Below are 25,528 nucleotides of genomic sequence, written 5' to 3'. Positions count from 1 at the left end.
TCTGTGATGTGTTTCACTACTGTAATTTGGCCTCGTGAAATGCTGTAATGTGAAAATACATAATATGGATCATGCTGTTTATTTCTCACCTGTATTTATTATACTGTCAGTCCTTGAAGACACTAATTCATTAAAGGTGATTCGTCTGACAAAAGTGTGAATTGTCGTTGTTATAATGCTGCAATTGTTTTAGAATAATTAATGTGTATTTGGTAGTAAAGCATTGGGTTATATTTATTATACCGTAACTAGGGATGTTTTTGGGATCGATATTCTTCTTTTTGATACCATATTTATTTTTGCCTCTTGCAATATTTTTTAGGCGATCATTTTGTCGGTAAAAAATCTTTTGCAGACAAGGATCATTTCATTCCGATACTTTTCTTCCAATATCAATGGTTTTTCTGTTGATAGACATCCCTACCTGTATTTCAATGTAACAAATAGTCCCCTCGTTTCTCAATTTTTTTAGCTCAATATAAGCGGTAGAATCACCCTTAAGTGCATTAAATGATACTTATAAATGGACACTCAATAATATAAAAACTAATAAATAAAAAAACAGCATATCTGATACATATACAATTTCATTAGGAAGTTTATATTGTTGGTTTTCTTCATTATTAAATTGCTCATAGCTGAGGACCGTAATCCTATTGAAAAATCAATAGGGTAGATTGAGTGGTCAATGCTATCCATTCAAATTCATCGTTTAGCGTTGATAGTATAAAGTGAAGGTTGATTCTCAGCAATGTATTTTTTCAAAATTTTGTCTTTTTTCTAACGAACATGATTATTAATTTTAAAATTTTACCTTCAATGAATAATGTCAAATAATACTACAGCTAAGTTGAGATAGTATGTAATAATATATAAATTGTATTTGGCTTACCATTATTTAAATGATTTTTATGAACAAAAATATATATTATGTAGTACATTATGATAAATTATTCTTATGATGGAATACAGAAGCAAAAAGCTACAATTTTATATAGAATAGGTATGCCATCATAATGAGGTTTATTGTTTTTAGTCAAATGTTTTAATTTATTTGTCATAGGTATTTAATATGACATTGTGATTTTGATACTATTGTTTATGTAATTATAATTAATATTCACAAAGCTACAGTATGTACAAATTTTGAGATTGATTACAAACGGCCAAATTTTGTATAGTTATTAGTTACTTATACATTTTTTATAATTATTTACCATGTGATATGAACATTTTGACTTAGTAAATTCATTTAGACAACCAATAAAATAATGACTGATTTCTACACTGATTTATAAAGATAATATTGTCAGGGATTGTAGACGCACCATTACTTATATACCCTCTCACATAGTTTAAACTTACAACGGCATTTATAGCCCCTGTCTGGAAAAGTTGCATTATCCTGGAAACTTTGTTTTGAAGTCCTGTTGGCAAATTGGATTCATATATTTTGACCATGTTACATTATCGTGGAAACAGTACATTTTTTGGCCTAATGCTGTAGAATTTTTTCAGACGTTGTAATACACTTGCATAATACTCAATTGGCTAGTTTTTGTTTCTGATATATATCTAACTGTAGTCATCCAAATGATTTTATGGATATTTGATTGTGTCTACAGTTGTGACCTCACTTCAACCGACCACGTTTAAGTTACTTAATTTGAGATTATTTTTTAAATATACATCTACATATTATTATGAACTCTCTGTTTGTATAACTAAGTGCACAAGTAATAAAGATTATCCCGATTTATAATCCCAATTATTCTAGATAATCGAGGTTCTATTGAATGTGTAAAAATACAATTTATAGAGCAGTTGATTAGAAGAGGAGGGTAAATGCTTAACTTCAGTTGGGAGAAAAGTACAGTTAAACAATTTATTTAATGCAAATATTGCGTATCGTAATGTTTACATATTGGCTGCTAGCGACACCTGTTATAGTCGTAAGATAGAATTATTGATTTTTGATGATACAGTAAAGAAGGAATCGGATTTAAAAATCACTCACAGCAGAACACCTCGGTTTTAATTAGTCACCTCTTCTATCGAGCTCATCGAGCTTTTTGTAACCATATTACAAGATTGTGTAAATTAATTTTTAATATATTACCAATCAAGCTAACACGGGAAATATATTTTCATTTTCTAATAATGATTTAATCAAGAAGCATGCTAGAACCATATGTTATTGTTTCAAATCGACAGTTTCTTGATGTATCATTTTGAGTTTCAATAATATTTCTTTTATTCATTATTAATACAATATGTAATGAATAATTCTAAATACTAAGTGTAACACTGTGAATGAATTACTTTTGAAAATGTTCAGGGTATCCAAATAATAATTGTGAATGGTTTACTTTCGTCTAACTTGAATAACGGTTCTTCCAATGGCTAATACCAGGTTTTGTTTACAGCCAGTAATATTATGAATGGTTGCATACGGCGGTATTGCCATCCGTCATATAGTTTAGTACTGTGTGAAATACTAAACTAATGATTTCTGTTCATTGAAATATATTCTCACTAAAGCGGTAACTTTATTTATGCGATCATCTGCATTTGAAGGCTCTGTAAAAAAAAACTGCAATTTTTTGTTTTATTATTTGTTCAATGCTTCAATTAAAATAAATGTATAATAAATAATAATAGATAAATAATTATTACAAAATCAAAGCGATTCAATGAGCAGTTGCATTATAACGGTACCTGCTATGCGATCATCACATGAGTAAAAATCACTGGTTTAGTATGTCGCATGGTACAACACCACGTGCGATTTCCGTTTATGAATGGCCTCTTTCAATGGATAACAAGAAAACTATTGGTCGATTCGGAACAGAATGTAGAAAAAAATAATGGCTCTTCCACAGTATTGCACTTATGTATTAAAAATATTATAAAATATGCCACATGTATTTATTATATACACATAAAATTTATAATTAGTATATTATATTAGTCGACTGTATCAATAACCACTGCCATAATGTATTTAACGAGTCGATATACACTCGTAATTTTTTTCTTATCGGTTCTAATATTATTGTTCTGCCAATTTTATGGCTCTAGTACAGTATTTCAATGTCTTGATTTAACACTAATAAAACTGGCCATAATACAAATAAGATAAACTTTACTCGGTAACTAGGTCGATCCATTACTTGATGAAGGACCCCCACAGTTTATTTCACTCCTCTCGATCATTGACTATTAGCTGCCTCGGTCCCCCCTCCCCCCCGTTGCTGGTGAGGGGATACATTACACACTGATGGGGGGATACAAAAACAATTCAATATGGTATTTTTGGTGAATCTAACTATTTTTTTTTTATTCATTAGTAATGTATGCATGCAAAATTGAAAAATGTTTCTGTGTTGGGATACTTATTAAAAATGCCTGATAAATACAATTATATTGTCAACTCTTAGTCAAGATCAGAGTCGGAGCTCAATTTCGTGTCTGGATTCGAATTTTTTTAAAACTGTTCCTCATCCCCTGTTTTGACCACTCCTGAGGCGTCTCTAAACTTTGTTGAATGTCACATTGATAATCATTATGTTACAAAAAACTGTGGTTCATTCTCGTATCACCTGTTTATTACCAGTTGAATAATGCAATAAAAATTAGAGAGGTCCGTTTTTTAATATTCTTAAGTCAACAACATTATATTATTAATAGACTAAAGTCCACTGCCGTTTGCTGTAAATGATAAATTTATTGTTAATGTTAACTACATAGTTATATCAATAAAAATTGAATACATATATTGTTGGAAATGCCCATTGGGGTTGTTTTTTTTTTTGTTGCATAAACAACTGTTGAAGATCTGTATTTGGATTGATTATTGCTCAACTTGCGTAAAAAAATCATGGGTTATAGATGTTTCATGTTTAGTATTAATTTTTATTCTCATCTGACATAAGAATTTTGGACCGGTGTGTGAATTGTGTAGCAGAAACAGTGGCAGTTTTAGGCACGGGGTGACGTTACAAACAGTGAATAGTCAGGATTTTGTTACGTTCTAGATCATGAAAAATGATTTTGTATTTTTTTTAAGATGTTTATACTTTCTGACGAAGCGACCGCCTCAACTGCTTCATGGAAAACCGTCACTGAGCAGAAATAATAAATATCTTTTCAAATTTTAGTTTACGGTAACTCTGCTGCTATTGTTTCCGTAATAGTGTATGTATTCAGTTGGATAATAAAATAGTTGTATAATTTTTACCATTAAGCTATTTGTAAACCTGTATAAAATAATATAAACGATATGTGATAATAAATAATATTTAACCATTTGTCTTATAATATAATATTTATTATGTAGGTAATAAATTAAAATAAAATTGTCAAAGAAAGAATATATGATTATTAAATAATATTATTATATAATCTTTCACAAAAATGTCTGTTTTCATGGATGCACTATAATATTATGTATAACATAACTTTTTAATTTTTATTCAACAGTACATATTACACATGACAGTTTTTACATTGTAGAAATTTAATGTACATAATACATATTATAAAGTTCCTGTACGAATCTAGAATGTTACCCCGTGTTTACACGTGCATGGATTTACTGTTGACAGTATGTATTATCGCGGTCATAAAAACAAAATGCAAATGTAAACACGTATTATCGTGCAAGTTGCAAGATTGGATAGAATGGAATTTTCACGCAATAATTGGTACTTGCATGGTGGTGCGCAGCATAAGCAGTAGAATGATAGTAGCGAACCTGCCGGAAGAAATACAAACTACACCGCACAGAACATTTGACATTTACCGATTATCTACGAACCTGTCTGAATCTGTTAAATAGCACCATACAATGACAACATCGCATCTCACTTACGCTTGAAGAATGAGTTTGGAGAGATAGTCATCACTTTTATGTGTAAACAGTATTGTTATCGTGATAGTTTAAAATACACAGTATTGTTGTAAGTAATTCCATGCATGTGTACAGGTCCTATAATTCTATATTTTGTTTATACTCTATATCGGTGTGCAAATATATCTACTTAGAGCGTACATACTTTAAAATAGATCTTGTAAAATTGTCCCCATGAATAATAAATAGATCAAATATTTTATGAGTTTTAAGCTACCTTATTGTCAGTACCATAAATTATTAACTATATAATATTGATCGATTAAGGGGGGAGTGATGGAATGATCTGACAAATATTTGAATGTTTTGATAATTGACCAATAGTATTGTTGGTACCATAGATAACATTGGACAAAGTTTCTTATCTGGTACATGCATATCGTTATAATCTCACAGTTTAAATTTAGTTAATATTTATTTTTCAAATAGTAGATACTGACAGTAATACTTACTGATCGTGTAAAGTCGATAAAACACGGATGCCATTTTCATGAATACTAGCACTATTAGTGATGTGTCACGTCAGTAATATTGTAGTGTATCCATGTCCTTAAGTTAAATGTATTTTTCTTTTCTTAAAGTGTGTAAATAGCGTTGAAAACTTTACAGACGTTGCCATATCAAAAAAAAAAATTTATTGAATGTGTCGATTGAACACTGCTCTAATGTTGTTTTTTTTTTGTTTGTATTTATTCCTTGCATTTTATTATATCAAATAAAACTTATTTGCAATAAATTTTGTTTTATTTTTCTCTACATTGAGTATCATGTATAAATATATATGTGGCGAAGAGTGCCTGTTGAAGGTAGGTAGGCTATGGTAGTTAGCTGTAAGAAAGTTTGGGATAGCCCCATATTCACAGGACTTGAATTTGAATTTTGTTCATCTTCAGTTAAACAAAGAATATTATATTACCTTTTTATAATGGATATTGCACGAAAAAAAGACAACATGCACTAAAATAGTATAAAAAAAACAATGCTCAACCACAATTCAAACTCGGGCTAGAAAGTTGTATTATCACTGTAACCAGGGCGTTTTGACCACAAATCTATTTGGCATCGCCTAAATGAATGAATATTTATTATAAAAATTACATCACTGAGTACCGGAGAGCCCGTTAGACTAAAATATCTACAGCCTCAGGTCACGTGATAGAGGCTGACAAGTTTAACGTGAGGTGTCACTGCATAGTTGCCGGGGAGCCTCACGTTAAACTTGTCGGTCTCTAGCACAACACTGGTTTAGACATTGTGTGTGAGTTTTTTACAATACGTGTGTTGTGTGCATAAATTTTCGAAATTACTTGGAGCCTTTTTTTGATTGTACCTATAAGTTCCACATACATGTCAGTTGGTTAGGCGAGCAGCCAATCAATTTATAAAACTTAGCTACAGACAGATTTTGTAGAATATAAAATTATGAACTTGCTAATAGGCAATTGGAAATTATTTATCTTAATAATGTAGGCTTTAAATAATCGCCTAATATAGATTTTTCGCCACGGATATAATATATCAGTAATATACAGATATATTATATCTGTATACAATGACATTAATATGGACGAAGCATCTAGAAAATAAAATGACACTCACTTTGTGTCGGGTCTGCCGGATGGCGAAATTCATATTTTAATATTGGTATCCTACGCTCAAATGAACATTCTGCTTGCAAGCGGTCTGGCGATACCGCTGGGTCTGCCCATACAAAATTTCTGACTGTCAGGTTTCGACTCCACTGTTATTATTGTGTTACAAAATGCCAATGTGCCTGGTTAAAAATTGTAAAAAAATCTACTAAACACTCCAAGAAAGATGGGATATCACTTTGCATGTGTTAGTATTATTTATTATATATAAAATGCCATTTTAAGATATTGATGAATGTTTATTCAATGCAATTGAATGACAGGAACCATTGGACAGTCAGTCGCCTGTGATTCGCTGGGCTCACTTGCGTCTAATCTCCGAGAAGTCGTAAGTAACCGAGAATCTGTTTCTAACGCAATGAGTCATGACACTAATACGCCATTACAATAAAGGTTATATTACTATAAATTCTCGAAGCTTGTATCGCATAATGGAAACGGATACGTCATATGGTCACGTGACATCTACCTATACATCTGTGAATGACTTTTATGCACAATTTCTCGTGCGCGCCGGGTATGAAGTGAGTTGTCCATTTAATATGTCATTGTCTGTATATTACTAATATGCAAAATTATCTCGATTCGATTCTCACCTTGTGTCAAGGCTTTATGTCATTCCTTTTAGATGTACAATTTTATATCCAGGTAGAGTGGCCATTTCATAACTTTGCACTCCAACTCCAAGATGAAAATGACGTGGTATATTCTAAAAATATTTTTATTACATATATCATCTACTTATTTTCTAATCACTACATATATTTATACAAGTGGATATATTTTGATCCAATTATATACGAGGTAATCAGGCAAAGAGGCATATCACTGTAGGAAAAAGTGCAAAGTTATAAAGCATGTGCTCTAATAAGTGATGTTTTAATTTACCATAAATTTTTATTACATTGACATTACAAGTCGTTTGCGTATTAATGTTGACTTAAGTAAATCGGCTTATTTACTAGTCAGCCGATATTTTAATAAACAAAAATTCTCAACCATGTCCGATCCTAATAAGATCACATGGGTCTCCACAGGGTGGAGGTTTGCAGTAACAGATTTTGTTTTTACGAAAAATGGATGTCAGCCACTTGCTCAACCTATTAGGTCCATACTCCGACTCATACACTAATTCAAAAACAATATGTGTACTTGCCAGACCCAGGATTCGAACCCGGGACCCACGACACTTAAGCCGCGCGGCTATCGTAGGGTTAAATTTAGTGAGTTAGAACTAACATCTAACAGGTCATGTCTAAAGAAAAAGTATTTATATCTGTGAGTCTATTCTATACTATCTACGGTAGTTTATCATATTTATGTATTGAGATATTATAATTAACAATAAGTTAGCCATCCATTAAAAGTTAACGCAGCCAAGAAAGTGGCAGTATTAAACACCACTTTTTGACAGTTTACAACGTTAACTTATTGGAACAATTAACTCCTCAATACATAAATATGATAAACTACCCTCGATGGCAGCCTTGTGTATGGAATAGATGCGCTGATATTGTGCCGAAAGAAAGTATCGCTTCGGAAGAAAAATTTTGAAGCATAACTGCACATTAGTAACATACTGGAAAAAAATCACTAAATAATATCAGTATTGGTATCGGAAGAAAAGTATCGTATTCTACGCATGATGTTTTCATGAAAACTATATGATTTACATTTTTTTATAAATGAAAGATTTGCCAAGACTCCTTTTTGGCTAAGTGGTGAAGATGTTTAGTCGTATGGATTATAGATTATATTATTTTATACTGATATTTCTATTTCCCAAGGTCAATCTTATCCGAGAATATTGTAAAAATAATAATAAATAAAGATAAAAAATATGTTATATCAATCATAATCTATATGATAATATTTAAAATAACATGAGATTCCATCTGAAACAACTAATAATAGGACGTGTTCTTTTCACGGATTATGATTAATATTCGAAACTGATTACGGATGTTGTTTCAGTAATCACAGCAATCAGAGTATGAGGAAATCTTTTAAAGATTTGTGAACCTTTAGATCAGTGATTTCTAACGGGTGTGCTGCAGGATTTCATTGCATTTCCCATAAATTTGATAAAAAGTAGTATTGTATTAGATTATTTATTATGTAGATAAGTAAGGTAAAAAAGTGTTTTTTTATCTTTAATATTGAAAAAAAATGTGCATACGTATGTGATGGTAAACATTTTTTGAAGTTATCAACTATTATTTGTCGATACTTAAGCACATATCTGGTTTATTTTCTTTTATGTCGACAATTCAGTTTTTGTGAAATATTATTCCATAATCCATATTGTCAACACTGGCTATTTTGTGTCTGCCGGAGTGTACACTATGAGTTGGTACATTGATTGAAATCAACAGTATTTCACTGATACATCATTATAACATAATACCCCGATTACATATGCATGGATTTACGGCTGACAGTATGTATTATCGCAGCCATAACAAGAAAATGCACACGTATTATCATGCAAGTTGCAAGATTGCATGCATGAATCAAAATAGTTCGGAAACTTCTGAATTTTTACGCGACAGTTGGGATTGTTTGATATTTGTGCCTGCTCAGTAGAACGATAGTGGCGAACCTGCAGGTAGACTACACCGCGCAGACTCATTTTGAGGTTAACTGATTTTCAATACCTATCAAATATAGTACTATAAAATGACAACATCGCAACTCGCTTACTCTTGAAGAATGCGATTGGCGAGACGTTTTTACGTGTAAACAGTTATTATCGTGATAGTTTAAAATACACACTATTGCTGCAAGTAAATCCATGCACATGTCTACAGGCGCTATAATGTCAAAGTCACATTCTTTCAATGTGTAATGTACAGAATATGAATTTTTTTATTACTACTAATTTACCTATACTAAAAATGATGCGGAATCGCCAAAAGATGGTAATATCTAGTAAAATTTTTTCAAGTAAAATGTGCAAATTATGATAATTTAAGAGTCTGAAAAAAGTGATCAGGGTGCTCTTATCAATGTGTTGTGGTAATTTTGTAATTTGAAAAGTGTGCTCTGACATGAAAAAGGTTGAGAAACACTGATTTCGCCAATGTGTACGTCGTTATGATATAACACTTTAAAATCACATCCGAAGATATCTTATCCAGATAAGTAGCATCAATAAAACAAGAACGAATCCCGTGTTTTACACATATTGGCCACAGATCACATGGAGATATAGTTCAAATTTTGAGGTGTGAATTATCATAGATCAGTTATTATGAAATTATATATACTTTTATTCGGACTGGTAATAGTGAGTCTGGGATCCGATATTCCAGACGTAATAAAGGAAAGAGGTTTAAGTAAACCTGGCACAAGGTTTTCCGATCTTCCACTTCCTGAAGAGCTGGTGTTCGATTTGAGTGAAGATGAATTTGAAGATTATTTGGCATACTGGCTGAGTGTCAAGTACAGTGAGGAGCTTCCAGAACAGACAAGAGGTTTTTCCACTGCCAAAGGTGAGAAATTCGTTTATTAAATTTCCACCATTCTCCCCAACCATGCCTTGGCTACCATGATGGCCGCGTCATATTGGCTTCAAACATATCATTGGTTGTGCAGCTGAGCGGACAGATCATCACAGTTTCCTCAGCGCAACATTCGCAGTTTGAAGGATCATCAGAGTATCCCCACTTCTTCATAATATTGTTTATGGTCCTAGTATAGATGTGTTAACTTAAGTTGAGGCGAAGCAATACTCACACAGACACAGTGTTTACAAACAGAACATCAACGTATACGCATGTTGTCCTCTTTTCACTATAAGCGCAATAAGTAGGTGTAAGCAAGACAAACGGCTATTTCTCGTACACGTTGTGTAATGCCCGTTGTCTTAGAATGCACCAATACACACAATCTTTTGTATCTGTATTCGCTATGGCTTGCCTCAACTCTGGCTGCGAGACCTGTAACTCCAGTGATATTCAAGCTTATTCATTTCACTGTACCCGAAGCATATAAAGATATTTTCACGATACCAGCATTGTTGACATAGTGGTTTTCTCATTAAATCTAGCGTTTCTGTATCTCCAATCTAAATATTAAACATGCATGTGGTATAATATAATCAACTTAAAATTTTTCATAAAAAAAACATAGAATAATATCCTAGATTTCCTTGGAAATTAACATGCTGACCTCTTGTACCTTATATCTGAAAAATAAATAAATGTAAGATACTGAGATCCCCGGGGTTCCAGCGGCTAGCTCAGGTGTCCATCGAACCCCGGATTCACAAAAAAAAAGTACGATATATTTGAGGGTGGAATTAAATAAAACCACGTCTGTCTCGTGTAACTTGGTATTCCTTATATTTTACACTTTCTTTATATGTTTAGGTTTTTACAATTAGTTACGCAGGTCCGTATATGTCGGAAAGGGGACGCTTACTAATTTATTTTCTTTTTTACTTCGCGTACCCACGCCATTAGTAAAAGGGACTAGTGATTGGCCAAATCTTGATCGCATGATCTTTGATTCGGCGAATCACGAGCCTGACCCTGGCGCCGGCGCGCGAGGATTTCACGCACAATGCGCGGCAAAATTTATTATATTTGAATACTTATATTTAGTCTTAAAATTATCGCTTTCATCCATCATCATTTATACTTTTTAAATTAAATTAAATTTATCTTAATTACACCTCCGCCCAATATGCGATTTTCACACACCGGACGAAGGCCTTTACTTATGATTAAAAAATACTTACGTGGTTGAGCAAGGAATCAGATTAGATGTTTTATGAAGCCGTTTCTAGAGGTCAGGGTTACGTTTCGACTTATAGCTACTAAATGATTATTTTACACCGGGAGAAGCCCGCCTGTAACAGGGGTGTATCAATACAATATTAGCGATAATCATATTTCCCACTTACATTTAATTTTGAGAAAATCTAGCATTTTTTCTGCGAACTAGCATAATATTTTCTTACCATATTTGTCATTTAGTCAAGAACGGTTGGCAACACTGCATGGTGCCCTAAATAATTGGATAGATGAGCCTGTTGTTTGCCACAAAATTTTTAAACCGTGTAATTAAGCTAGACTGTCTGTGATTCCTGTTCCCCATTGAGTTTTTAGCTGTCTTTGGTTTTAATTACTGCCGAAACTCCATCACGACCATGCATTCATTACACCACGTTATAAGATTGCCCGGAATTGTTAAAATTTTCGAATATCCTTTAAATTACGGCACACATAAATACAATGCGTCAAAACTAGATAAACAAATTTTTGTTTCCACAGATGGATGCTCGGTTGGTATCAATATGATGGAACCGACCCCGGTCTATGAAAGAAACGGAAAACTGATTATTCCTACTGGATCTTCAGGTTCTGTTGATTACAATGCCAATGATCAAGTGACGGCTGTTTGTGGTGGTAAAGGCAACAAATTAGTACATACCGAGTCCTCTTCGAATCCACCATCAGCTGTAAGTATCGTGAATTACCAAATAAGTTAATTATTCACTTTAACTATTACAGGCATTGAAAAAAAAAATTACTAAATAATACTAAAATTAATCAGCGCTGTGTTACTTTTATCTATATTTTGATTATTTGTGAGTGAATGACTACAGAATTGATTTCCTAAAAAAGTGTAAATATAATAATGAGTATCTTATACCTAATAATATCTTCCTCAATCAGGCTATGACATGCGATAGTGGTACCGATTTCAAAGGCAAATGGGTGAAGAAGCCTGTCAATCTTGGCAGCGTCAAATGCTCACTACATCCTGCACCCATTGAGACCAAGACCACTAAATGCGCATCGGGAGGCACACTTATCCAGGTACAGTACAACATCTTACAACAGGGTATTATTTTCATGGTAACAGCATTTCCCCTTTAAAAGAATGCAGTTTGATAAGACCCATCAATTATGCATGATTTTTGATAAATCCATCAGCACATAATTAAATTAACAATGGTGAAGTCTGATATGATCTGATATGATCTGAATCTGATATGATATTATTATTTTTAGAACAGAAATATTAATCATGAAAATATTTTAACAGAACCAAAGGTTAAGATTATCATAAATCAGGGCTTTTTTTTCCATTTAACGCGGTGGAACGGCGTTCCGGCACCTTTTTTCACGGTTTTATTTCAAAATCAATTAAACGAAAAAATATTTGCGCTTAAGTAATTACAATAATAATTCGTTAAAATGATAAAATAAGGTACAGGTGGAAGCCATTTTGAATGTTGGCGTGTTAGTGTTAGTGAAGTAACCGTATAGTTTAAATAGCAAACATGCGTATGTAACTAGCTTCATACGTATGCTGCGTATTATGATTTTGACAGTTTGACGTTTATCGCATGGCAGCATCTGCGTATATTGTTATTTACGTTTGTTTAGTCAGTTTGTGTTACGATTACGTGTTGTGCAACTATTTTATATATTATTTAGTGCAACCCCAAGTTTAAATATGAAAAAAATTTCCTGTTACTTCTCAACCACCGGCAGCGGCGCCGATTCCGCAAATAAAAAGCTCAAAACAGAAACGATGACAGAAGATATGGAAATATCGGTACATGTAGATGTTCCTGAATCATCTCTAGCTGATCTCGGGGATCAAGGTCGAACTCAAAACGATTGGCCAGACTGCTGGTCATTAGATCAAAAAAACGATTTTTGCTCAAAAAACGAATGGTTGAACGTACACAAAATGAAACTTGGCTGCACAATTTGCAGAAACGTTGGAACTCTTGGAACTGAAACGACAATGGGAATGAAAATATCCAAAGAATGGGCCAATAATGAAATCACGTATTCTGGGAAAGAGAGGAAGCTACAATTGGGGTCACTTCGAAAAAAAAATTTCGATCACAGAGGATCTATTGCACACAAAGCAGCGTTAAAAATCATTTCTGAAGCCAAAAAAAAGCAGATTGAAAATACTTTTTTAAAATCGTTATCTCGCGAAAAAGTAATAACAGCAAACATTTTTCGAACTGCATATAAAGTAGCTAAGGAAAATCAATCATTCAATATGTTTGAAAGTGAAATTAATCTCCAAGAACTAAATGGGATCGAAATGGGTCATATTCTCCATTCCACTAACGCATGTGTTAACATTGTAAATCATATATGTGATGAAATGAGAAAAAATGTTTTCAAAGAAATTGTTCAATCGAAAAATATAATTTCTTTGATAATTGATGAGTCTACCACCATAAGCCAAAAAACCACCCTCATTGTGTATGTTCGATGCTGTGTCGAAAGTGTTGGAATGAATTCACCAATTAATTTGTTTTTGGATTTGATTGAACTTAAAGACGTAACGGCAAAAGGAATATTTGAATCATTACTCCAATCTCTTGATTTATATGGGATGACAGAAGAATATTTAAAAAAATATTTAGTTTCGGTTGCATGCGACGGCGCTGCTGTGATGTTAGGTTCTAAAAATGGAGTGAAAAAATTGCTGACAGAAAAATTTCCTTCAATTATAGTTTGGCATTGTACTAATCACAGATTAGAATTATCAGTAAGTGATGTTGTAAAAAAAATTTCAGGGATCAATAGATTCAAATCATTTATTGATAAACTTTATGTTTTATACCACGCGTCGCCGAAAAATAATAGAGAGTTGCATTTATGTGCAGAATCACTAGGCGTTGAGGTACTGAAAATCGGAAGAGTTTTAAGTACCCGATGGGTGGCATCTAGTTTTCGTTCAGTTTCGGCTGTGTGGAATAATTATGAATCCCTTGTGCGTCATTTTGAAGAAGCGATGAATGACCCTACAAGAGATAAAAATGACAAGTGTACTTACAGTGGCTTAAAGAACAAAATAACATCAACAGCATTTTTATTGGATCTAGCATTGATGTGCGACGCTCTCCAAGAATTGTCGGAACTTAGTTTGGACCTACAAAATCGCAATGTGAACCTTTACATTGCAAATCGAAAAATAAATGAACTCGTTCAAGTTTTTGAAGAAAGAAAACAGAATTTTGGACCCTATTATAAATGTGCTGCAGCTGCTATAAGCAATCTGCATTTTCGTGGAGTTTTACTTCACGAAAAAGTTTCTAAAAATGATCCTCCTATTGATCCGAAAATATTTTATTCCACGTTGAAAACGTCAATTGAAAAAAGGCTGCTAGATAATAAAGATGTTGAGTTTGCACTTTGGGCTCGCGTACTTGACCAAAAATATTGGCCTGAAGACATTGATAATCGGTTGACATTTGGAGAGATGGAAATTAGAAACATTTCGATCAGGCTACAACTAGATGAACGAGAAATGATTCGTGGATTTCGCGAATACATTCTCGAAAAGACATATTCTGAAAAACTCTTGCGTTTGGTATATGCTCTGAATTCTATTCCCATTTCTTCAAGTGAATGTGAACGGGGGTTTTCGCAAATGAATCTTATTATTACCCCAACAAGAGCTTCGTTAAACACTAAAACAGTTTCGGCACTCTTGTTCATCAAACTCGTGGGACCACCCTTGACACTTTTCGATCCTTCAAAATATGTTGATAGGTGGTTACTTAAAGGAAGACATTCGGCCTTAGACTCTAACACTAAGAAAAGGAATCGAGATGATGTATCAGACGAGAATTGGAAAAAACTTTGGAAATCACTCTAGACTTTTATTCAAGTTCATAAATAAATACATTACATATGTATTTACAATTATATTTTAAAGTTAGTCTTATTTAGTCTTATTTGTACAATATATTTCAAATATAATGTATGTATTTTATTGTTTCTGTAGCTTTGTTTTGACTAAAATAAAAAATTATCGTAAAAATCAACCTTTTTTTGTTCGCTTCGTGGCATAGCTCCTTTAAATTTCATTTAAGTGACATTTGAATATAATTTTATTTAGTAAAAAGCTTGACATGAAGTGAGTTCCGGCACCTTTTTTTTTAAAAAAAAAGCCCTGTCATAAATTATCTGTTTTTCCCAAAGAGTCTGGAACAAGAGATGAAAACAATTGAATTTTTTGTACTCCAACATTTGATAGCGATTCGAGAATGATTTTAATTTGTAGTTGAATTGATACATAACTAAAGAAAAAAACATATTCTATGTGTTGGTACTATTTAATCCATTGTTTTGTAAATAAAAAACAAAAGTAATTGTGCCGCAGATGCCGGAATGAGCTTTTATATATTTTTTATCGAAAACAGTTTATTCCATGTAGACAATAATTATATTAAATACCTTTTTCTGTCAATTTGAAAATTTGAAATTTTCATACATTTTGATGCATCATTATCACACACTAAGATTATATTAGGTTAGGTTTGGTTTGGTCTAAAAATAAAGTTATAAAATCTCATGCGCTCATCTGCGGCATATTTACCAAAACAAAATATGAAAAAAATGTTTAGTACAGGTAATCCTCGTTCATTGAAGCCCCAGCCAATGATCGATTTTTAATATTTTGTCTATCCCGCACTTGTTTCGACATGTGCCACTTGCCAAGAATTGTCATTGCGAGTGAAATTACACATATATGATCTTTATCGTTCGCTCAAATAATAAAAGTAATTTTAGCAGCATTTTAGAGCATGAGTGAGCAATGCAACTTTTTTGCAACAATAAACGATCTTGGATATAATTTAATAATATTTGTGGAAGTATGTAGGTACTAGAGGTGAGTTGGAAATACTGTCACCAGTTTGTGTACTCAAGTCTCGGCATGAAACTACCCATACTCAGTAGGTGTGGTCCAATAAACTTGTTCCATGAAACTTGTTTGAACGCATACAATGAGATCATCGCAACTCGCTATTTGTTGTTGGTAGACTTTCAATACACATTTCATACAATTGACATTAAATGCGCACGAGCAAGATAGCATAATACACGTATATCGAGCGGTGATACACTCAACTGTCATTGGCGTCATTCCTCTCTCTTTCTCCCCAGTTGTAAAGTTGGTATAGTGAAGGACAGAAATGGTGACAAGTTCGCGTGACGCCAAACACTCTATATTATATCCCGAATACTTGTACTATTTTGGAATAAGTTTTTAATACTGGTAGTAAGTATACTTAGTCTTCAAAATCGACCAGTGTTCCCATCTCTAGTAGGTACTAATGAATTAATTATGTATAACTAAACATTTTAAAGTGTTTGTTATCTTCAATAGCATATTGTTCCATCAAGAATTAACCAGAAAAAAATATTAATAATACGTATTAACAATCAGAATGGCTGCATTTGACAGTATGCTTTGGTCACTTTCTTGCATGATGCCATTTACGATTTTGCATTACTATGTACTCATTAAAATAATGATTGTATGAAATGTTTTTTTAAGCGTCTTATAACAAATAATGTGGTAAATACATCTCAGAGCATAATATGAGGCGTCTAATTCCAAAAAGCGATAAGTCCACATTTGGTCAAAATCGAGAAAAAAATACCCACGTATTCTTTGTATAATTTTACACAATATGTATTGATCTATAAATTCCAAAACGCGACATAACCCTACGAAAAAAAATATTTTAAGTCTCGATTTATTACAAAAAGCGCAAAGTCCGTATTTCATATTATTTAAAGCATGGTTGATTTCGCGCGTGTTTAAGTCAACCAATAAGGGAACATTCAATATTCAAAAGGGCGTCTCCCATGGTGTAGCATCTGGTAAACTCATGACAGTGCCACGGAAATATGTGCCTTATGCGGAGTAAATTAAAAAGTGAGCTACAAATAGCGCTACGTCCAATTTTATTTTGCCTATATTTATTACATTTAAGAGTTTATTGGCTGAAACAAATTGCCATTTGGTTCTAATTTCGACATAGAATACAATGGAAAAAATAATCCCACGTTAAAACAAATAATTGAAGCTTAAAACATAAAAACGTTGTTTCCCGAAAATATTGAATTGTGGACTTATCACTTTTTGTAATTAGACGCCTCATATGTAAGAAGCTTTTTACTTTATGATGAATGCCCAATCAGCTTAAAAATGGAAACTGTGGCCACTGTGATAATGTTACTACAATAACAAAAGTAAAACAAGTTGTTTTGTCTCAAGTTACCATACTCAGCAGTACTGTCTCAAGTAATACAGTTTTATCAGTCTTCTTCTTCTTCCACGGCGCTACATCCCGGGGTGGGATTTGGCCTCCTCCACAACCGCTCTCCACTCACTCCAGTCTCTCGCCACACTTCTCCAGTTACCGGGTCTTCCTATATGAAGCCAGTCCACTTCTACGGCGTCAGCCCATCTCCTTCTTGGACGGCCTCTGGGTCTCTCCCGTTGGGGTAGCCACTTCGTCATGATCCTTGGCGCTCTAACTTCAGGCATTCTCTCCACATGTCCCGCCCATCGTAGTCTTTGGGACGTACAGTATCTTATGATTGTTTGCTGTAATAGTAATAGCCGTATAGCGTTGAAAAAAATGACGCGCTGTTCTTGGAGTATTGCAGACAGATAGTAATGTTCAAACTTGATTAGATTCAATAAGAACATTAATAAATTTATACTTTATACAGTATCTTATGATTGTTTGCTGTTCAATCAGCTCTTCCAACTCGTGGTTCATTTTTATTCTCTAGTTCCCATTTTCCAACGTGGGTCCAAAGATTTTGCGGAGTATTTTGCGCTCGAAGACAGCTAATTTGTTTTCCTCATTTTGAGTTAAGCACCAAGTCTCACAGCCATAAGTGACCACTGGCCTTATAATTGTTTTATAAATTAAAAGTTTACTTCTTCGGCCTAGAATTTTCAACCCCACCAGTCGCTTGCAGGCATGCCAGCATTTATTCCCGGAGATAAGACGGATTTTTATCTCCTCTGCTGTTTTATTTTGGGTATTTAGGCTGGATCCGAGATACGTGAACTTGTCCACCCCTTCATATGTATGCTGTCCTATGTCTATATTCTGCAGCGGTACCTGATCGCGTGTGCTGACCATATATTTAGTTTTTGACTGGTTTATTTGCAGCCCAGCGTTTTCTGCTTTTATTTTCATAGTGCCACCATGGTCGATCATCCTCTGTTTACAGTTTTATCAGTATGTACCACAATAATTTTTATTGTTATAGATAGGAGCTCAGGGTATGCAGACGAGGGATATCTATAAATCATGTTTTGATGAAGGCAAAAAAGCTGCTATTTACTCCCAATACACGCTGACTCCTGAAAATATAATGACGCAGAAAACTAATAGGCCGTCATTCTCACGTAATTAATCTTCACATAATAATTACATGTCTTTGCTTAAACCCATTATGTACCTGAATCGTTCGTACACGAAAATAGTAATTTTTTGGCATTGACTTATTCATGTTAGGTTGTGTGACAGCATTATTTTATACTCATCAGCTTATGTGCAAATTGTGACATTCACTGATTTATAAAATATTATTAGTTTGGGTCCGCCAAACCATCCATTGCTGGGCTTCGCCCTATGCTAGAGACGAGTGGTGATGGGTGGAGGTAGGCTGTTAAGATCTGACACAAATAGTGCACACTAAACTTTGTGCACTAAGACTATCCAAGCGATAGTAGATAAATGGTTGGGCAGGGCTTAAAGAATTTTAAAAAACTAACCAACACTACTGTCGAACAAGATCTTCTTGTCAACGTGTTGTGAACTAATAAGCCCCTCCTACTTTTAACGGCACTTCGACTGCAACAACTTCCGGTTATCGACGAGTTGTCCACGTGTTACTGTGTACTAACAAGCCCTTCCTACTTTTAAACGCACTAGCGACTTCCGGTTATTGCCTAGATCTTCTTGTCGGACAGTATCTGTAACATGTATTCTTAATTCAATTAAAACAAATAAGTATTGCTGAAAAAGTGTGCACTATTTTTGTCGGATCGCCCATAGCATAGCCAAACTAGTATGGCTTAGTTTCGAATTTTAAAAACTAACCAGCACCATCAGCTGCAAATGGTATTCTTAGTTCATTGAAAACAAATAAGTATGACTGACAAAGTTTAGTGTGCACTATTTATGTCTAATCTTAACAACCTATCTCCACTCCTCACCATTGGTTGAGACCTTAGGTACCATATCTTCACTACATGCCTGAAATAGGCAATGTTAATACAATGTGTAAGATTCATTATCTCAAAAAGTACATCGATGACATTCATATTTTTCACAATTTTATCTGGAAACTGCCCATGGGGAATTTTATAGTCAAGATCGCTAGTGTCATATATGAGTATTGAATATTGAGAATATTTTATGTGAGACCCCATGTTTAGAGTTCCGGTCAAATTTTAATTCATAATAATTACTATTGATACATTAGCATCTGTGTACTGAATGTCAACTCTCCGTGTATATGAGAAATAGGTGAAACGGCTTAATATCACAAAACCTTCACAATGTGGAGTATTTTAACAAGATTTTTAAATAAGTTGTATGTTCACGATCTGGAACCAAAACACATATTGGATTTTAAAAAAAAACATTTTAATTTGACCCACCCATGGGCTTTTCAATTGACTAAATACAATGTTTCTATTTTTAATATTTAGAGGGTGTATTCTACCCCGGTCTGAAGGTTGACAAACTGTATGCTCAGAAGTCACAGAAGACAGCATTGTCCACCATTTTGCAGTCCACGGCGTTGGCCGATATGTATATCAACGGGACTTACTATTTGTCGAGAGGTCACCTGGCGGCCATGACCGATTTTGTATTTGCGTTCCAAGAGAGGTCTACTTTCACATTCATAAATGTCGTCCCGCAATGGCACACGTTCAACGGAGGAAACTGGAATGTTTTAGAACAGGTGAGAACGACTAAATTTAATTACTAATTCTGAATTAATGAAATCAAGATAAATTTTCTACAATATACCTAACCTACCTTCAATACTACATTGTAGTTTAACTATACAGTATTTGCTACTGTCATTAGCATTACCATAATAATAATTATTGTGAATAATAAAAAAACTATCTCAAACTTTGTAAAACATTCGTGGTTTCAGACAAAGTTTACTTTCTGCGTGCGAAAGGAAATCTTAAAAATTGAAAAATAAGTTCGAGCCAACGCCTCAGATTTATTACATTCCACACAGAGAGATTTTAGTTTGAAAAATTATTGCAATAGCTGATTTTTATTTGCATTGTTACACTGGTTACGTGAACAACTTTTTCTTCTTCAGTCTTGTCGATCATATGGACACCATCCTCCAAGAATCCCTATTGCTCACCAGTCTTCTAGTGTCATTTCAGCATCCTGTAACTCTGCCGTATATATACTCTGTACATAGTATTTAGTGGCGTTCAAGGACGTCGAAATCCAGTTGGCTTGAAGAACAGGCAAACCAGGTTGAAGTTCTCTTCGGGTCTAACATCACGTCTTCACTTTCAGTGTGATGAGAAATTGCTTGATTCACTATCTTTTCTTCTCATTACTTGTAAACTCACCACCACCAGACACCTAGCAAACATCTATTCTGGAAGCTCAGTATACGGTTGCTCTGAGCTTTTGTAAGGTGAAATGATTTGCTACCATATAGCAGCACCATCAGAACGCAACCGTCAACTAGGTTGAATTTGGTTTTCACTGAACAAGTAATAAATTAATTTCTTGACATGTTCACAGGCACTTCGTGTACGTATTGCAAAGGCTGGATATAGGGCTGATATTTACACTGGAGCTTGGGGAGTGATGACATTGAAGGATGCTTCTGGAACCCTTAAGCCTATTTACCTTAGCGCTGCCAATAATAAGATTCCAGTTCCGCTTTGGATGTACAAAGTATGCAATTGAAATCATTTGAAGAAGTATCAATATATGTTATGTTTTCACATTCTAAGGTTGCAACTCTGGCACACGTGCCATCAACATCTGTCAGTGGTGTTTTTTTTAATATCAGTAACCTATCTATCAATAAATAAAGAACGGCATCAGCATACATTATATCTAAGAATTTAAAGAACCAAATCTTCGACTAAATTATAGCATATGGTGTAATACATGATCTGAAAGCTTTTAGGACTTGAGAGAGTCATCTAACTATATACTGAACAAGGAGAAGGATAAGAGGATGATAAAATGGCCAAAAAAATTGTTGCTTGAGATTGGTTAGATACTCGGTTGGTTTTTCTTTTTTAATTATGTAATTACCTCATCATCTTTCCGCACGCAGGTGGTCCATGATGCATCAACCAACAAAGCTACAGCATTCATCGGTCTCAACAATCCCCACCTGACTCTAGAGGAAGCCAAAGAATTGGCTTTCTGCTCTGACAAGTGTGCTGGAAATCCTGACTTCGCCTGGCTGAAATGGAATAAGGACCTGAGGCTCGGCTTTTCAATGTGCTGCGACGTTAATGAGTTTAGGAAAACTGTTCCCCACCTTCCTCCGTTTACTGTCAGTGGTCTTTTATCGTAATAAGTTTATTTATAGATTGTTTATGTATTAATTATATTGTTTTTGATAATAAAAACCTTTTTTACTGTATATTTATGATATTTTATTATTCATATCTTCATGAATATAGTTTTATATACACCAATGTAGCTGAAAAACGGTTAGTATGTTTATATTAAGTTGCATTAATTTATTATCTGTAGTAAACTTCATCCTTGTAGTCTGATAGCCTGGGCTTACAGCGATTTTGGCCAATTGGTCCCAATCGTGCATCACGCCCCAAGTGACTGAGCATCACAATATTTACAAATTAATGATTAATGGTCTTTTTAAATCACTTTTAAATATTTGAGTAAACAGAAAACCTTTGAAATGTGAGGCCATTGTCGGGAAAAATCTAGAATGATGTGTTTTTTTATAAAGTTATTCAGGAACTAAATTGAAATTGATAAAACGTTTCTAAAACCATATTCAAAATAATCTAATTTGCATCATCGGGGATGTAGTATAAAATAATATTGTAAGATGAAGAAAAGCGGCCAGTATTATTTTTACTGTCTTATATTATTTTCTAATAATCCATTAAATGCCGGGAAGTATTAATTAGCTTGGCGGTAACTGGTGGGCTGCGAATTTCCATGAGAAAATAAAACCATAATATAAACATTCTTATCTTTTTTTGGTATAATCATAATTTATAGGTATTTCAATTAAGTATTTCATCATAATTTCAAGAGATGGCAGTGTGTGCACAATATATTAAATTATTTAAAACAATCGACTACGGCTAATATAATGAGTGTAAAGTACAGCGTATATACACGCTCATTTTCTATGGCCAGCCTTGCGTAGACGGAATTGTAGAGCATGTAAACACGTATGTGGCATACTGATATTATTACTTTATTAGAAGATAGATGTTTAAATTTTGAATAATTATGACTATTGTTTTCGGCGCATCATTTTACCGGTAATTGGGTTTAATTGAATTTTGTTCAATGAAAACAAATACGTATGACTGACAAAGTTTAGTGTGCACTATTTATGTCGGAACTTAACAGCCCACCTGCACCCTCCGCCAAAGTCATTAGGTAACTTTAATCTATTTGATTATTACGTGTATTATATTTGTACTTATCTTAATCTTTGCTAAATAAAGAGGTATTTGCTTTTAATTAGGTACGATATCTATTAAGTTCAATCACCTATATCCAAACACCATTCATCAATTTATTGACATATCTATTAATAGATGAATGGATAAGCTGTCTGCAATAGAACAATATTATTTCTTCCCCACAATGTAATATCGTTAATTGTGTGTTACAAAATACAATATTATTTAAAAAAACCATTAATTATTTTTTTATTATTATATTTCATTATTATTTCATCATAGTAGAATGATAAATAAATGCTCACATTTTTCTATGAAATAATTAAAGTGTTTAGATTGATATCACCTATAACAGTGATGGCGAACCTATTCCACGCAAGATGATTTTGCGTGGCATGCGAATGTTTTATTTTGAAGATAAGAAAAAAAATACAAAAAAGTTTTACAAATAAACGTAATGACAACATAGCTATGCGTATTTTCTTCGGTTTTTAATATTATTTTTACCAATAATATTTACCAATCGATGCGCAAACGAAAATTACAAAATTCATGCATAAGTGACAGATCATATTGTATAAAAAATAGTAGGCAAATACTCGTTAAGAATAAGCATTACGTTTAATTGAAATATATAATTGCATAGGTGAGTCTTTAGGCGTTATGCGTCACATAATATTATCGCACTGACCTCATCAGCCCACGGGGGAAGCCGCGCCGTGACACTGTAATTTTGATCGATTTACAATGCTTGAGACAAATCGGGCAATCAAAAATATTCAACCAACATACCAGATGTAATTTATCGGCAGTCACTCAAATATAAACAGCTGCTTATTATTTTGCCTCAAACATAATCGTAAAAAATGGTAAACCCTTCAGTGATGATGGGGAATATAATATGAAAGAAGGGTGGTAAAAAGCTTCCACGATCTTTTTGAAAAATTTCGGCCAAAAACACAGTGAAAAATAGAATCTCAAGAACTCGATTGTAATTTAAATTTTTTTTTTAATAGCATTCTTAAGAACTTTTTTTACATTTTTTTCCCATGAAAAACTGCTCGGCATGACAGACAGTCGAAAAATAATATTTGGGAAATTTTCGCACGCGTACATAAAAAGGTTCGACAACCCTGCTCTATATGGTTTGGTAAGCAGTCAGCTTACTGAAATAATGCCTGAAAAATTATCAAACCCATCTCACGTAGAGTATTATGCGAATACAAAACGATGTGATAAGACAAGTATGATAAGATAAGTACTTAACCGATATTCATTAAAAAGGGAGTCCCCTGTAGTTTTTTTTTTATGTGTCTGTCTCTGAAGATAGACGAAGACTTAGATTGAATTTGTGCAGATTGTTTAAGCCATACTTAATTTAGAATGGCGAAGTTATTCCTCGTTTTATTTGGGTTAATGGCGGTGAGTCAGGCATCTGTCGTTCCGGATGTAATAAGGGAGCGCGGCTTAAATAAACTGGGCACCAGATTCGCTGATCTTCCGCTTCCTGAAGACTTGGTGTTCGATTTGAGTGAAGATAAATATGAAGACTATTTGGCGTACTGGCTCAGTGCGAAGTACGATGACGAGCACGAAAACCTGAGAGAATACTCCCGAAATATAAGAGGTGGGAAAATAATGTATTAATTATGTATACTTATAGTAAAGAATTTTCCGATTGTATTATACTTAATATTATCACCATAAATCCTGCAAATCCAAATAAAATACTGTCAAGTTATTATACTTAGGTGCCAAGAAACAAAAAAATATTTGTAATAATGGATGAATAACATTTTTAATTTCGAACAAGCGTATTTCCAAAAAAAAATTATCTTTTAGAATCAGATTGGCAGCTGTTTTTGAGCTCTTACTTTCAAAAATATTATTCCTCAATACGATCAGCTTTTCCTTCCTAAAAAAATACACCTTTTCAAATTTCTAATTGTGTGGACCAGAACTAGAGTTGTCCAACCGACAATTATTCAGTTCTGAGATAATTAGTGTTAAAGTTATAAATTCGTTGAAAAAAAAAAACTTAATATTCTTTCAGAAAAATACCTGATAATTTATCATATGAATCACTTGGAGGCTTGTATTCACTGTTATCTGTTGCAAAATCTTTATTTGTTTCTTCCAGCATTTTACGAATGTCAGACTTGTCGCCATTTTTATGTGGAATTAACAAATATGGCACTCATAATGAATTATTTATGTGATTGCAAGAAATGACTGTAGATGGTAGTGTCATACGATGACATTTTTTAGTGATAGTCATGTTTGAATCTGACAAAAAATGAATATGTAATATCGATGAGATGTCTAACTCATTTTTTTCATTGTTGTCGGTTGGACAAGTCACGTTCTGATCCACACAATTTATCGTCAATATCCATGTCAGCCGTTCCCTCTAAATTTTCTATTGATGTGCGAATTATAAACTCATCTAAGCAGTAAATTGTATACAAAATTAACA

At 33.5% G+C, this 25,528-nt stretch overlaps 2 protein-coding genes across 2 annotated transcripts in view; one reads left to right on the top strand and one right to left on the bottom strand.

Moving 5' to 3' along the window:
- The window catches only part of LOC147066930 (uncharacterized), a 39,401-nt gene continuing 13,873 nt past the window's right edge, over positions 1-25,528 (bottom strand). The window contains exon 3 of the mRNA XM_085954719.1: positions 1-42. The gene's annotated coding sequence lies outside the window, so the exon portion shown is untranslated. The remainder of the gene's footprint in view (positions 43-25,528) is intronic.
- LOC147066929 (uncharacterized) overlaps positions 11,867-25,528 on the top strand; it is a 77,372-nt gene continuing 63,710 nt past the window's right edge. The window contains exons 1-7 of the mRNA XM_085954535.1: positions 11,867-12,031; positions 12,249-12,392; positions 18,636-18,774; positions 20,086-20,342; positions 21,164-21,319; positions 21,711-21,952; positions 24,435-24,679. Of these exons, the coding sequence (XP_085810661.1) occupies positions 11,867-12,031; positions 12,249-12,392; positions 18,636-18,774; positions 20,086-20,342; positions 21,164-21,319; positions 21,711-21,952; positions 24,435-24,679 (1,348 nt within the window). The remainder of the gene's footprint in view (positions 12,032-12,248; positions 12,393-18,635; positions 18,775-20,085; positions 20,343-21,163; positions 21,320-21,710; positions 21,953-24,434; positions 24,680-25,528) is intronic.

Source organism: Rhyacophila brunnea, unplaced genomic scaffold, assembly GCF_057557595.1.
Source record: "Rhyacophila brunnea isolate RB1 unplaced genomic scaffold, BYU_Rbru_1.0 scaffold_4, whole genome shotgun sequence".
Taxonomy (NCBI): domain Eukaryota; kingdom Metazoa; phylum Arthropoda; class Insecta; order Trichoptera; family Rhyacophilidae; genus Rhyacophila; species Rhyacophila brunnea.
Note: the sequence above shows the minus strand (reverse complement) of the source record. Positions and strands in the feature narration are given on the sequence as shown.